Source organism: Trametes versicolor (genome assembly GCF_000271585.1).
Source record: "Trametes versicolor FP-101664 SS1 unplaced genomic scaffold TRAVEscaffold_9, whole genome shotgun sequence".
NCBI lineage: Eukaryota > Fungi > Basidiomycota > Agaricomycetes > Polyporales > Polyporaceae > Trametes > Trametes versicolor.
In genome coordinates this window covers 463,452-478,231 of record NW_007360329.1, presented here as the reverse complement: position 1 = coordinate 478,231, position 14,780 = coordinate 463,452, and the positions used below count along the sequence as shown (strand labels likewise).

The following is a 14,780-nucleotide window of genomic DNA, read 5'->3' as shown; positions in this document are numbered from 1 at the left end:
CGGGCTGCTCGCAGGCCTCAATAGGGCGGATTGTCTGCAGATCGCAACAATGTAGTAAGGTCACCGCAATACGTAAGTCGTATAGTTCCTTGGAATAACAGAGAACAAGCAACGTACGCCGCCGAACTGAGGGATCTTGCAGAAGTTGGCTGGGTGTGTGGCTGGGCAGCTGGTGGGAACAACGCCGGTGAGTAAATGGGTCGCCTCGATCTACGCCCACGACGAAGAGGGCGTGTGCACGTACGCGTCGACGATCTTGACTTTGATGGTCTTTCCGGTGCACGCGCCGGAGGTCTCGCCGTCGAGGGAGCCGGTGCCTGCGACAGTCCCCTGTTAGCACAGTTGATAGACATTGCACAACCAGTCCACGTACATCTGACGTTAAAGCACTAGACGACGCAAGGTCAAAGAATTTGCGCGAAGATACGTATAAGGAGACCTACCGTCCCGCACAGCTCCTCGTCAGGGCACGCCGCTATGCACACACGTTAGCCGAGTGAGAGACAGCGTCGCCGCATGACCTGCATGCAACTCACGTCCGACGCAGTTCACACAGGACCCCCTCCCGTTGCACTTGCTCGCGTCCTGGGAGCCCTGGCACTTCGCACCCTGCCACAGGGGCGACAGGTCGCTCATGGCGGCCGCGAATATCCCGCCGCCCTGGCTGTTCGTCGGCGGGAAACCTGGCACACAACGCTCAGCCGCTGTGCATCGCGTACAGAGACGGCATCATGAGCATGGAGCACGCACCTGCACACGCTACAGTAGACTGCGTCCCAAACTGCAGTTTCGCACGGGCGGTCAGGTGGGCGCGTGCGGGGGACTCCAACCACAACTATTTGACTTTGACTGCGCGCGAACCGCGTCTAGCACAGCAGGCTCGACGCCGATGTTCGCTGCGAATGGGAGAGCGTGCGCGAGTCCGCGGGGGATCTCAGATGTGTGGGAGGCCGGAGACTCGCGGGTGGCTGGGCAGCGGGCGGCATGAAATTCATTGGCGTACCGGACACCGCATTCGCGCGGGCGGCGATGACGGCGGCGCAGAGGCGAAAAGATGGCCAGAGTTTATGTGGGACTCTGGGTGTTTCGTGGATAGTAGGTCTGCGTGTTTCGTGGATAGTAAGTAGGTACATAGGTACACGCTGGTGAGGAGATGAGGCGCGCGCAGAGGGACGCGCCGCGCAGAAGGCCCGGGCCAATGCGTCCAGTTCGACGCAGAAACAGATCCGCGGCCACGGGCGCCTACTCACCCGTCCTTTCGTTTCGACCACCACCACCTCGCGGCTTGTCATTGTGTGTACGCTGGGCCTGCTCCTCTGCGGCGCGTCTCGACTGCTACACTCCTCTCGCGCTACAATGACTCTACGAATATTCTTACTCCTTGTCTACGATGCTAGGGCCTTCGCCGACCTCTGCAGCTTGGTTTCTAGCGCTCTCGCGGTCGCCCTTGTCGTCTATCAGCTCTGGGCTTGTTTCCCCTGCTCGTACTCTCTGTTGCGCGATTCGTCTTGGCGTCAGGACGCGAGCGGCTCGAGATCCCCGGCGTTGCGACTCGCGAGATGGCGATCTCGAAGCGGTGGCGATGCGTAGGTCCCTCTCTGCGCTCACGTACGTCCGGGGCGCCTTCGTCCTTCGGTGCCGCTGCTGGCGCTCTCCGCTGTCTTCCGCGCGGCCGGTAGGCGACAGCCGCGGAGCGCTTTCCCCGCCCCGGCCTCTTTCTGGCCACCGGCCATCTGCATGCCTCTGTGAGTGCGCGAATCAGCAGCGTAAGTAATGAATTTTCTTACCAATACGCTTCGTAGCCTCGCGCCGCCCGCGGCCATCGATGTAGGCGGTATTGAGCGGCCGGGAGCCGGTCTGGTGGTCGGCGGCGACGTCCTGGGGCGCGCGAGCGACGTTTTCCGCGGCCCGCCACGGCTGAGTTTCAACTCTTGCACGCCTGCGGCTCTTCGATGGCCGGCGGCCTCGCGCTAGAACGTCCAGATAAGTTCCTAGCATGTTCGCAGCTATATCATGTACTCACCAGCGAGGCTCGACAAGCATCCGCGCGAGCTTCGAGTCCTCGAGTGCCTTGCCCGCGCGGGCGCAGCATGGGCGCGCGGGCCGCCGGCACGGTGCTTGCCGCGCGCTGGTATCGTGCAAGGGGGCGTGCGGGCAGTCGCGCACCTCGAGATCTCGCCGCACACTGACGCGCGGCGCAGCAGTGCGTGCGCGGAGCTCTTCTGCGGCCGACGGCCAAGGCTCAAGCGGTTAGTATTTGATTTTGTGCCATCGTTGTGGAGCATACTCACCCGCAATGCTTCCCGGACCCGCTGCTCTCGACATGGGCGGTTCCCGCGTGAAGGTTAGTGCTGTGTTACGCAGGCGCCATAATGATACGGGCATGAGGGGGCCGAAGAGTGAGAAATGTGCGGGGTAATTTGTGCTGCCAACACAGACCAACCTCGTCGAGGGTTCGCTGTATTGGCATAGCACAACAAAAACGGTCGCTCTTAGCTGCAAGCCGAGCTGAGGAGAGTCTCTGACAGCCTGCAGAGGGTGTTTCCCGGGCGGCGACGGGCTTTTGCAACGAGGCGAATGCCCTCGCTGTGGGCTGATTTTGATAAAGCGGTGGCTTACCAGTCACATCCTGTAGAATCCCGGTGTTCCGACGACGTCAGGAACGCGAATGCAGCCTGTCAAGGGTGCATCGAGGCGACGGGATCCATGCAGAACGAGTGCGGGTGGTATGAACAGAGGTGTGGCGGTAGCAGGTATGAGTTTCCGTGCATGCTGGTTTGAGCACGCTGTCATCAGAGGTTGTAGATTGATATTATGGCGCAAACACCGGCATTTATCAGTTTGGTCAAGTAGCAAACTTGTGCTTCTGAACTGCTTACCATGCGTGCCAGGAAACGGGACAACCAAGAGGCTAGAGTATCAGAGTACTGCGAGGGATAGAGAGTGGTCAAGCAAGGAGTAGCGCCAGACACGGAGGAAGATGTGAAGAAGACGAGTGTGGTGAGTACGAGTGTGCACTCAAGGGCGGGAGAATAGACATCCTCCGGGGATGTTTGTCATCTGGACGCCGACGCCGTGGCGGCCTTTCGGCATAATCCATCAATGCATTTGCAAGGCTTTCTGGGGACGCATCCTCCTCGCAACCCGATGGGGATGGCCCGGCCGAGGGCACAGGGCACGCAAGCCGAACAAGCAGGATGCATCCGGGTGAGATGTGCTGTGCACCCATTGGGTTATTGTGCTTACCACACATTTTGACAAGCTCTGTGCTATCGGAGGTGGAGACCGCCGGATAGTGAGTTGTGTACGGGCATACCTGGGCGGAGTAGGCGTTGTGTGGGAGTGCGAGCAAGATGGGAGGCAAGGGTCGTCTATGCGGGACTGTCACAGATTTGACAGCTTCCTCCGGAAATGAATATATCTCTTTGTTCCGGGAAGAGCCTGTACAGCTCTCCCCGGCGGTGTGATTTCCCGAGTCTGTCTTGCAATAGAAGTGCTCATTATTTCCTCATCCAGTTCGCTTGTTCAGGAATGCCATGCATTTTGATGATTCTGTTTTCTCTGCCCTGATGCCCTGAGCGCGGCGACTCGCTGCCCGGCCACGGATCACCTGGCTGATCTCACAAATTTACATTGAACACCCAAAATGGCGCCAGACATGCAGGGCAAGGTTGCTTGGGATAAGCAGGACACCTGCATGCCCCATCCAACCTTTCCCTGCATGTCTGATTATCCACAAGACTTGCAGAGTGAATTATGTGTAGCATGGACAGTGGCACCCCAAAGCAGCAGCACAGTGATCAGTTGTAATAAAGATCTCTCCGCCGTAACCGGTTTTGTCAAAGCGGCCACTCGGCCCTTTGCACTGGCATCGCTTGCCTCGAGCTGCTCGCCCGACTCGGACACCCGCAGCGCCGTGATGCGCTCAGCCCTCGCCAATTTCTTGACCGGAATGGTTGTGCCCCGAAAACATCAGCCACTGGTTCGGTTCGGTCTCCGTTGCGGTTGCCTTGCACGGCGGTGAGAAGAGCGAGCCTGAGCGGGGCGGAACGGTCTCCCGCCCCGGTATCAATATCTTCACCTGCCAAATTAGGAATGCAGTGCGGTGAGCGCTTTGCTGCAGACTCAGAGCGCTCTCGGAGCGCCAACTCAGGCGAATCGCGCCAGAGTGCTCTCTGCTCATTTGAACGTGCACCGACCTCCACCACGCTCGTACAGTCTTCGACTTCCAAGACGCAAGATTACGATTAATGAGAATGTAAAGTACGCATACAAATCAGTCATCACCGTCCGCCAGCTACTCGTCGTCCGAAAAGTCCTCGATCTCCGACTCCGGCTCCTCGCGAGTTGCTGCAGATGAGCTGGTTACAGAAAACGAACCAGGCGCGAAGGGAGGCAAGAGCGGCAGCGGCTGCAGTCGAAGCGGCCGAGTGTTCACCTGCGCATCATCCTCGTCGTCTGACTCGACGACCTTCGAGCTCTTCGGGCCGTCCTTCGGCCGACGCAACGCCCCGCCCTCCGGCATCGTCTTCCAACGGTAGCGCGACCGGCCAATGTCATTCCGTCCACCCGAGGTCTTGCGGTGGACGAAGCCCTTGCCCGGGGCGACAAGAGTCGGGTCGAGGGCGGCCTGGTGCTTGTCGAGGTCCGTGGCAGGAGCGAAGGTGATGGACTCCTTCTTCCAGAGATCAAGCAGCTCGCTCAAGATCTTGCAGCCTCCGACGTCGCTGAGGTTCCGGAAGGGAATCCAGCTCGGCCAGCCGATCACCTTCCACCCGTAGAAGATCACGTTCGTCTCGGCGTAGTCCTCAATTGTATACCAGAGGCCGGCGAAGTCGTCTCCGACAATGAGGGCTGTGGTATGTGCTGTGAGTCCACGCTGCCTTTGCTGAATAGCTTATACTCACCGTATTTCGAGTCAATGAAGTATCGCAGCTCCGTACGCAGCTCCGTCCGCCTGTTGCGAAGCTTCTCGAGCCTCCCGCTCGTGGTAGGTGCGTTGTCCGGTGCCGCATTGGGTTGTGCGCGCGAGACCTTGGCAGCTTTGGGCATGGACGTGAGCTAGCAAGGGTCGGAGACACGGACGTGCAGACAAACAATGCGCAGGATGTGGGGCGGAGGGCGGGGAAGAGCTTCGAACTGTGTGTGCGCGGGCCGTATATACGGGGCTTCACAATGGTGGCAGACACGTTCGGGACGGTACCCAGGGCCCGGAATGGCATTGCACAAGCGGTTCCATCGTATAAACGGCATGAGGGCCGGTTGGTACGTCGTCTATTGATGTCGATTCGGGAATGATGCTCACATCCAAGCGGGCAGCGCTCGCGACAGACTCGGACGTCTAATTACGCGGCACGCTAGAGTTACGCAGACGACACGGCGTCGCGTGGTGAGGCTGAGCTGATCTCTTGGGTCCATACTCCCGAACCAGCTTGGAGCAGGCGAGCCGAAGGCATCCCGTGTGCGTGCGCCACGGCCGATCGTACCCTCGCGCCGCTCATGGCCTCCTCGGCACGCCCACCCACGGCACGCAACAGGACGGCTGCGCGGGCTTGATGCTCTGCTTCCAGACATAAGGCTGAGTCTATCAGCTATTGAGTCGACTTCGATTTGTGAGTGCAAGACGACACGACCGCCCTTAAATTTGATGACTGACTTCACCTCCATATTGTTCTAGACTCCTGGCGCTGTCGCATGCAGCACACTGTTGCCGCCATTTCATTCATAGGAGAGTCGATACGTGCTCGCGTGCTAAATGTCGATGCATAGGCGGTAGGAGGTAGAGGTGCTCGCCTCGTAATGGCATGGCGGTGGACAATCGGGTTACAACAAAGCCTTCGCTTTGTGACGCCGCCCGTGCACCGCATACTCGCTCGTGCCCTCAGTCCGGCGTACTTCAGTGTTTGCGGACAAAAATATAACGCCCTGTTGGCTACTTCACTGACTCGCCGCCGCCGGCGTGTACTTACTCTGTTTCCCGAAATAGCAGATATTCTTGTATCTACCTCTGCGGGCGCGTGAATAGGGCATCCGTGTCCCAAGCATCGAGCGGATACTCTATGGCGCCGCCCTCCATAGTACGATTCCAGTAGAATGCCGTTTTAACGCGATTGCATTGAGTATTTGTGGAGATATTGTGCTGTACATACACAATCTACCACATCGAGTACAGGCTAGCATGGATCGAGAACACTCGCTTCACCCGCGCTTCGACCTGTGTTTGTACGAGTCTAAATCATCCGATTGCCGAAAGAAATCTCACAGCTTTCGTACCTATACATGGCTCGCGCCGCACGGCCTGTGAGTCGTCGTTCCGCAGGTTCGGCATTGTGTGCCAGCCACAAATATCCCAGCCCGCCGACGGCCACGGGTAATCGGTGGGGACTCAGATTTATGCGGCAGGCAGCGGGCAGGCTGGCGAGCCGTCAACATTTGTTATTCGCGTCGATAGCGAGAAAGATACCATATCGCCGCTATGCATAGCATTCTTCACTTCGTTCTAGCAAGTTCTCGTGGGCCGGGGCAGGTTGTAACAATGTCTCCCGTCGTAAATCTACCTACAAACACCCGATACAACCCTCCTCTGGGGCGTACACCCAGCTCGCCATGCTTCCCATCTCGTAGGACATGCACTCGTTATCCGATACGAGTTTGCGGCCACAGTGCCGCCGCCTACTAACCACGCAAAACGCGCACGCGCACGCGTATGCGTCAGTACGTACTGTCTTCCGGCTCGCGGGCCCCGCACGGCGGTGGCGACATCCCGATTTGTAGTGCCTCTAGCTCACGAGCCGCCAGAGGCTCGGTTTGTGCGCGTTTGTACGAAGCCCATGATGTTGGCCGCGTAGGATACGAAAGGGCGCGCCCCGAGCAGTGCGATTTCCGCTGCTGTGAGACCGGAACAACGTGAGTACCACAGCACCCGGATGCGTAGAGAGATGATTCGCGTACCTCGTACGCTTGCAAACCGATCGTTGGGCGCGCTGTGGACATGAATGCCCGGGGCGGGCGTCGGCTCTGCTATGGCGACGCTCCGCGACGTCGTGCACACCGGCCTGAGAAACTCATCGCGATGTGCGGCATGCCGGGCGCGCCGTGGAGCGCGGAATACCTCAGGTGAAACGGAGTAAATCCGAGCCGTACACCGCATGCGGTTGATATGATTACGAGAGAGTAGAGAGGGGTCATGATTGGATGTGCGGGGAGGGCTCCAGCGGTACCAGGCGGCGGCGAGGTGCTATGTACGGTTTGCATGTTCGCACTCGAGATATTCCGCCCAATGGCACGGGCCTGTTTCCGCGCAGAGCGTGGAAAACGTACCGAACGCGAGCCCCGCGGCGTAGGAGTGCACATCGTTGAACTTACGAAGGGATTCGACGCGATGCCGAGGCGAAAGGATCGATGTCGTGCGCGGACGCGGACGGCCGAACTCCCGCGCCACCAAGATTGGCGACGTGCAAAGCATCCGTACGCGCCTGAACGACGCGAGAGGCTTCAGGGATATTGCAAAAAGGCGTACGCGAGAGGGCGCCGCGATACGAGGCGGCGGCGGGGTAGGACAGTGGATTCGGCGTATCTGCAGTTCCGTACATCCAAGGTCCGGGTCGCACGATGTTGCAGATTTTTTCACGCGTAGAGCGCGGAGAGTATGCTAGATGCGTGTACCGTCGTTCGTGAGTGTGCTCGGTCGCGTTGGCAGAGGTTGCTGAGGCGTGGGCGAGTCCAGCGGGTCGATACTGTCTGTGTGAGCCTTATTGCCAATAAAGACACGCGGATTGCGAAGAAACTCTGACTACTGACCGTTCGGACGCTTTGAAACGCGACCGCAGGGAGTTCGCGAGGTTCCCACAGGTGTGCATCCGAGCTAACGCCAAAAGAATCGGGCCGGGCGCGTGGTTTTGTCATCCGACCGCCCGAAATGCCTGTGGACGACCCGGGTACATCTTTCCCCACGTCGTTCTAGCGATGCTAAGAGCACACAAAACGGTGCACAGATGCGCAACGTCGCGCTCCGAAAGACAGCGAGCGCAGTGTCCACGCGAGAGAGTCGATTCGGTGCATGGACGGGGCCGCCGGCCAACATCACGGCTGCGTGAGCGGCAAGAAACGCAAACGATCCCGTTCCGGGCACGAATACAGCGTCGAGCGAGCCCAGGGCGTCGTCCTAAGCCTTCGACGCGGCGCAAAACGGGCGCCAGGATGTGTTCGAGCGGGGATTCTTCCCGAATCGGAGTGGGACGCCGACGTCGCGGGCTTCGCGTCGCCGCCCACAGCCTTCGCGAGTACGAGGGCGCAACGCACGCCGATCCACGCGAGTCGAACAGGCGCGACATCCGGGGGTGAAACAGATTGTATTCGAGGGTCGAGGCGGCGTGGAACTGTACACAACGCGGGCTCCTCGGCCTCCATCGTGACCGAGACAGCGACTGAGAGCTGGGGCGTCCGCACAGCCCCGTAGAGGTGCCTGCGCGGCTGAGGAAGAGAGGAGAGAGGGGTGCGGCTATCCGACAGCGGCTCGACGACAGAGCGCGGGGATCCGTCCATCTGGTGCTGACCTCGCCCGCACCCCACGGACGGCGAGCAGGGACATCCTGGATATGCACCCAGCACGGGCGAGCTCCGGACACTCGATTCACGACAGCTGGGGAGCGCCCAGAGGGCGAGACGAAGCGGTCGGTGCACGCCGACACTCTGCATCCCGAGGACTCGGGCCTGCAGAACGAAGAGCGCGGCCCGTCGGCGGCGGGCGCCATCATCTGCGGGACGCACGGGCGCCGCACGAGCCGAGTGCAGCGTCGACGCGGCGGACGCCCAGAACGGAGACGGGGGCGGAGATGCGGGTGCGCCGCGAGAAAGCGCCTGCACAGCGGCAGGCGAGCGCGGTGCAGCGGTGGTCCGTGCGCCCGCGTCCGCACATAAAGCGTGCGCCGCCCGGGGGGAGTCTGGCAAAGTCGTGCCCTCCCCCCTCTTCGTCTTGTCCTCTCCGCGCGTTCGCTCTGTCGTCCCCAGCGCTGAGTGCGCGTTTCGAGCGTCGTGCTGCGCGGTGCGGGCGTGCTGCTGCTGGTGCTGTCGGTGCTGAGTCTGCGGTGCAAGCCTGAGGATGTCAGTACGTTGTTCGTGACGTCGTACAGAGACGTTTGCTCACCTGGCTGTGTAGAAACCGACGACGCCGGGTCGTTGAGGCTCGGTCGTACCGCGCCGAATCTCTCATACTCGACTGGAGACGACGGCGCGAGTGCACAGCGTGCCTGCGATATTTCGCCGCCGGCGGAGGCGAAGTCGGGCCGCGGTGCGTGTTTTTATGTCCGTGTGCAATGAAATGACGCGAAATGTCGCAGATTTTTTCTCCTCCGTTTGCGCTGATATTCACAGGGCCTGTACATTCTGGTGCATCGGAGCCGTGCGTCGTGAGTTTGAGTCCGTAGGTGCTGTTTTTGAAGCGCGAGACGGTCGTCTTGTCGGAGGTTTGGCCGCCAGCGTCGCTGATGATTGACGCGTGCTGGGGCGGCGCGGGATGTCTCAGAGTATGAGTTTGGTTCGCATATACTCGTATATCGGGCTATGAGTACGTCATGTATGTTTTAGCGTCGATAATATCATTTTTTCGGGTCTGCCCACCTATAAACTCGATACTGTCGGCGCAATTCCGGTCCAGTCGAGCTAGCAATGCACCTGATTGAAGATCAGTGCAGTCCCAATCGCGTCGCGCAGAAAGAACGAGGGGAAACGAACAAGAGGAGCGGACAGTACACTCGGAAGACCGCCGGTGGGCGCCTGGAAGTCTGGCGGCGTGGCGGGCAGAGGACGTTTGCGGCGTCTTGGCGGGCGCGATGACGTCGTTCCTTGGGGTCGTATGAACGCAGGAAACGCGTCGCGAAGCTCTCCGGAGCATACACCTACGTCGAGCGTCCGCGCGAGTGGGCCTTGTTCCGAGGTCGGATGCACTCGTCTGACGTCTTTCCCGACGTCCCTACACATCCCGGACGATGAAGTGAGGTCCGTAGGGGCGATGTATCGTGATCTTGCGTCGCTGTTACGATTTTGGCGTCGAATATACGGCGTTATGTCGTCAGCCGGCCTATAAAATCGACATTGTCAGCGCAATTCTCCACCGAACGAGCTGAAATTTCACCTGCTGAGAGAGTTATACGGTACACGTCGCGTAGCATAGAGTAGCAGAGGGGCAACAAACGCGAGACGGCGGTATATCGGGCGGAACGCCCCCGAGGCTATTTTCGAGTGGGCGGTCGGCAAAGTGAGGGCGTCAAGGGCTATTCTGCGCAATCGACGGGGCCGACCTCTGCGCACGAAAGACGCCTATGATGCGAGAGGACGGCAGATGTTGTGGTTTACACATCGCGTGCGAGGAGACATCCGAAGTGAGGGCGGGCTCTATGCCGAAAGCGACGGTTGAGGCGCATTCGCACGGCATATATGCACTATTTACTCAGGCAGCGCCGGCCGTACCGACGAGTATTGGTGCGGCCATTCGAGAATTAAGGTGCGAGATGCCTAAGAAAGCGACGTCGTGAGTGGGGATCGCGTCGGGCGAGGCTATAAATTTGGCTTACGCAAGGCGGCGACTGCTCCGACCGTATAGTACAGGTTGGGCGTACGCCGGCTGTCGTGGGGCGGAGCGAGGAAGAAAAGATCGCCGGCGGGGACGACACAGCGGGCGTTTCGGGCCAAGAGCGTGCGTGCGAGTCTGCACAAGCGATATCTTCGTGATGCAGGGGTGTCGAAAGAGCTGGGTGTGGCGGGCGTCGAGATACGCGGAGGGGCAGCGGACACGGGCAGCAGGCAAGCGCACAGGCTGGCTCCCAGACGAGGCGAACGGGACGCGGACACACCGCCAAACGAGACGAGAGGACGTGTCGAGTGAGGGCGAAGCAGCCTGGACAGGCGCCGGAGAACAGGCGCCGGAGAGCAAGCAAGAGCGGGCGCAGACAGCGAGTCGAGCGCTGTCTGTGGATGACGTCGGCAGTACCTTGAGGGGAGGAGGTGCGCGCGGTCGCAGTTCCAGGAGCAGATGGTCGACGGCCGAAATGGTAATCTGATAAGACAAGCGCCGTCCGATCGGTGTGGGATCTCGCGCGCACTCACATCGAGTCGGCTATCCGACACCATTTCTGGCCATTGCAGGACATGCACTCCAGAATGCCTCCAACTCCTGCCGGTCCCTCGCATTCGCGCATTTCGTCGCTGACCCTCGCACAAATGCAGCCGCGTCGTATTAGAATGCCCTCACCTGCCCGGTCTCTCCGCCCGCACGCGTCCTCCGTATTTTATCGCGTCCCAGCCCTCCCCCAAGACCAGCATCTCTCTTCACCAAGAGTGCTGTAGTCCACCTCCACCTCCCCGCTCACGACATGAAGTGGTCTGCCCTCGCCCCCCTCTTCGCCGCGGCACCCACCCTCGCCGCGGTCCACGAGATCTGGTGGAACATCACCTACGTCGAGAGCACCAACCCCGACGACCTCTAGCTCCGTCGCACTACTGCGTCAGCGGTACATAACCGTAAGCCATCTTCTACATCTACCTTGACCATGCTACTTACGCCGCTCACAGTCCCCCGCCCATTGATGTCACAACCGACGATGTTCTGCTCGTCCATGCCACCAACTCCATTGAGGAGCCTTCTTCCCTCCACCACCACGGCATGTTCTTCAACTCTACCTCATGGATGGATGGCGCGGTCGGCGTCTCGCAGTGGTCAGTTCTTGACGATCCACCGCAGCATCATTGTATTGACGCGTTTACGTTCACAGTGGTATCCCGACTGGGTCCACCTTTGACTACGTCGTTCCCATTAACTCTTCGGGTCAATGGGGCACCTACTGGGTGCATGCACATGCTTCGGTCAGTTCCTATCACTTCCGTGGTATAACGTTGGTCTCATTCTGTTTAGGGTCAATACGTCGACGGTCTTCGCGCGCCCGTCGTCATTCACCCGCCGAAGGAGGTGCACACCTACGACGAGGAGTTCACCGTCGTTCTCGGCGACTGGTACCACGATCAGCATTCGACTCTTCTTGACCAGTTCGTCAACATTGCTAACCCCGGTGGTGCTGAGCCAGTACCTGGTACGTTCTCCCTTTTCGCAGCGGGCATTTGTCTTGTATCCCTCTCCGGGTTAGACTTTGGAAAACGTGTGTTTCTCCAAAGCCTGGCTATCGGAGGGCTTCTGGTCCTGTGTCGGCGGTTTGAGAGTAGTCCAATACTGCATTTTCTGTGCTTAGAGAGAGGATATGGAGCTAATCTCGTCGTGTATCCGTGAGCGATCCAATGTTAACCCTCTCTTTATCCAGACTCGGCGCTCGTTTACTTTGCGCAAAACGGGACTTACCTTGGCCCTATCTCCGGGACGTCGCCCGACCCGGTCACCGGTGCCGTGGGCTTCAACGAGAACGCGACGCTGCCTTTCCAGGTTCGTCTCATTTCTACGCAAACCTGGGTTACCACGCTGACGTATCCAAATACAGCCCGGAAAGACTTACCGTCTGCGCATCGCGAACACTAGCGCGTTCGCGGCGTTCTTCTTCTGGATCGACGGCCACGACATGCGCATCATCGAGGCGGATGGTGTATGTACTCTCCCCCGTCGGGTTTACGAACAGGAGCTAATGACGTTGCGCCAGGTCGACACTGAGGAGTCGCCCATCGACCTCATCTCCATCACCGTTGCACAGCGCTACTCCGTTCTCGTCACCGCACGTAACGACACGACGGCCTCCAACTGGGCTATCCACGCCAACATGGACACCGACATGTTCGACACCATCCCCGACGCGCTCAACCCTAGTACATTTCCCTCATCGTCGTTCGTATCCACGTACTGACCATGCTTTCCCACAGACATCACCTCCTCCGTCACCTACGATGCGTCTCAGCCTCTCACCGATCTCGGCGCGGTCGCTGAGTACCACGACGTGGACGACCTCGCTCTCGTTCCCGTCGCCGCGAAGGAGCTCCCCCTCGCCGACCGCACGATCGAACTCGAAGTGTTCTTCGACACCATGGCGGATGGCACGAACCACGCCATGTTCAACATGGTCACCTACAACAGCCCGCTCGTCCCGTCTATCATGTCCGAGATGACCCTCGGCGAGAACGCGACCGCTGTGTCTGCCTACGGCCCCAACTCATTCGTCCTCGACCACCTGAGCGTGTTCGACATCGTCCTCAAGAACGGTGATGCCGGCAAGCACCCCTTGTGCGTCATCTCGCATTTTTATACTATGGTCTTCATGCTGATTTTGGTCCCTTCTCCAGCCATTTGCACGGACACAACATGCAGCTCGTCGGCCGCGCGCAGGACTACACCTCCGACGACCCCGAGCTCAACCCGCCCCTGAACAACAGCCAGGCTAACCCCATGCGTCGCGACACCGTGCAGGTCCCCTCAGGGACCTCCGTCACCCTCCGTGTCGTCGCTGACAACCCCGGAGCCTGGTTCTTCCATTGTACGTCGCACACGCTTCATTGTTTCGCATCACCCCTGACCGATAGTATCTCGTACTTCTAGGCCACATCGAATGGCATTTGGAAGTCGGTCTCGCCGTCACGTTCCTCGAGGCGCCCACTATCGCTCAGGAGCGCGATGCGATCCCCCAGTTCATGTTCGACCAGTGCCAGGCGCTGGGCAAGCCTATCTCCGGCAATGCCGCCGGACACGCATCCGCCACCGACCTCACTGGCCTTACCACTGGGCCCTTCCCGCAGAACAACGGCTGGCACGCGAAGGGCATCGGCGCGATGTTCGGCTGTGTCCTTACCGCGACGATCGGAATGGCCTCCGTGACGTGGTACACGCTCGGCGGGCACATCTCCGAGGAGGAGATGGAGCATGAGGCGCGCGAGCAGCAGGAGGCGAAGGCGCGCCGTGGCCGTTTCTTCGGCTTGATCAAGCAGCGCTCTTGAGCGAGCCTTGCTCCGACGTAGGCGTGCGTCGTCGTGCCGTGTATTTCTTAATACTCTTATTATGATAAAAGGGCGGGGCACGCGCGCGACAGGGCAGCGCGTCGGCCGCGGGGCTGTTGGTAGTAGTTAGACGATCACGCACATGTGTAGTACTCATGATCTTTTCATGGATTTGACGATTTCTTCCTCATCCATATCGGTGTGAAACGTGCGCAAAGACCTGAGCGGCCCGGGTAAGATTCACAACTATTTGACTACCCGCGAACCGCGTCTTCAGCACAGCATCGTTAACACGAAGTAGGCTCGACATCGATGTTAAGGTTCCCTTGCTACAAGTGTGAAGATTTGCGTAAGTTCACAAGCGACAAAGGGAAATTCTCAGATGTACGAGAAGATACTCACGAATGTGGACAAAGTGCTGCGCGCGGTCGTGGCAATGTCGAGCGCGTTGACGCCGGGCTGCTCGCAGGCCTCAATAGGGCGGATTGTCTGCAGATCGCAACAATGTAGTAAGGTCACCGCAATACGTAAGTCGTATAGTTCCTTGGAATAACAGAGAACAAGCAACGTACGCCGCCGAACTGAGGGATCTTGCAGAAGTTGGCTGGGTGTGTGGCTGGGCAGCTGGTGGGAACAACGCCGGTGAGTAAATGGGTCGCCTCGGTTTACGCCCACGACGAAGAGGGCGTGTGCACGTACGCGTCGACGATCTTGACTTTGATGGTCTTTCCGGTGCACGCGCCGGAGGTCTCGCCGTCGAGGGAGCCGGTGCCTGCGACAGTCCCCTGTTAGCACAGTTGATAGCCATTGCACAACCAGTCCACGTACATCTGACGTTAAAGCACTAGACGACGCAAGGT

The 14,780-nt window shown here is 59.4% G+C and overlaps 4 protein-coding genes and 1 pseudogene across 5 annotated transcripts in view; 1 reads left to right on the top strand and 4 right to left on the bottom strand.

Moving 5' to 3' along the window:
- TRAVEDRAFT_129038 (uncharacterized protein) overlaps positions 1-684 on the bottom strand; it is a gene marked incomplete at both ends in the record, with an annotated part of 1,745 nt that extends 1,061 nt beyond the window's left edge. The window contains one exon of the mRNA XM_008043140.1: positions 537-684. Within this exon, the coding sequence (XP_008041331.1) occupies positions 537-684 (148 nt within the window). The remainder of the gene's footprint in view (positions 1-536) is intronic.
- Positions 685-1,924: 1,240 nt separating this feature from the next.
- On the bottom strand, positions 1,925-2,325 carry TRAVEDRAFT_50071 (uncharacterized protein; the record flags this gene model as incomplete). The annotated part of the gene is made up of 3 exons (XM_008042879.1): positions 1,925-1,970; positions 2,024-2,222; positions 2,292-2,325. The coding sequence occupies 3 exons, from the start codon at positions 2,323-2,325 to the stop codon at positions 1,925-1,927; spliced, it is 279 nt and encodes a 92-aa protein (XP_008041070.1).
- A 1,972-nt stretch (positions 2,326-4,297) lies between these two features.
- Positions 4,298-5,052, bottom strand: TRAVEDRAFT_50070 (uncharacterized protein; the record flags this gene model as incomplete). The annotated part of the gene is made up of 2 exons (XM_008042878.1): positions 4,298-4,854; positions 4,908-5,052. 2 exons carry the CDS (start codon positions 5,050-5,052, stop codon positions 4,298-4,300), a joined length of 702 nt encoding a protein of 233 aa, XP_008041069.1.
- A 6,317-nt stretch (positions 5,053-11,369) lies between these two features.
- On the top strand, positions 11,370-14,103 carry TvFet3B (Fet3 ferroxidase; annotated as a pseudogene; the record flags this gene model as incomplete). The annotated part of the gene is made up of 10 exons: positions 11,370-11,500; positions 11,569-11,712; positions 11,769-11,859; positions 11,909-12,083; positions 12,309-12,427; positions 12,483-12,584; positions 12,639-12,801; positions 12,856-13,213; positions 13,273-13,463; positions 13,526-14,103. Coding segments are annotated over 10 exons (1,869 nt in total).
- Positions 14,104-14,207: 104 nt separating this feature from the next.
- TRAVEDRAFT_129957 (uncharacterized protein) overlaps positions 14,208-14,780 on the bottom strand; it is a gene marked incomplete at both ends in the record, with an annotated part of 1,698 nt that continues 1,125 nt past the window's right edge. Inside the window, 5 exons of the mRNA XM_008043139.1 lie at positions 14,208-14,249; positions 14,323-14,409; positions 14,493-14,544; positions 14,620-14,692; positions 14,749-14,764. Coding sequence (XP_008041330.1) covers positions 14,208-14,249; positions 14,323-14,409; positions 14,493-14,544; positions 14,620-14,692; positions 14,749-14,764 — 270 coding nt within the window. The remainder of the gene's footprint in view (positions 14,250-14,322; positions 14,410-14,492; positions 14,545-14,619; positions 14,693-14,748; positions 14,765-14,780) is intronic.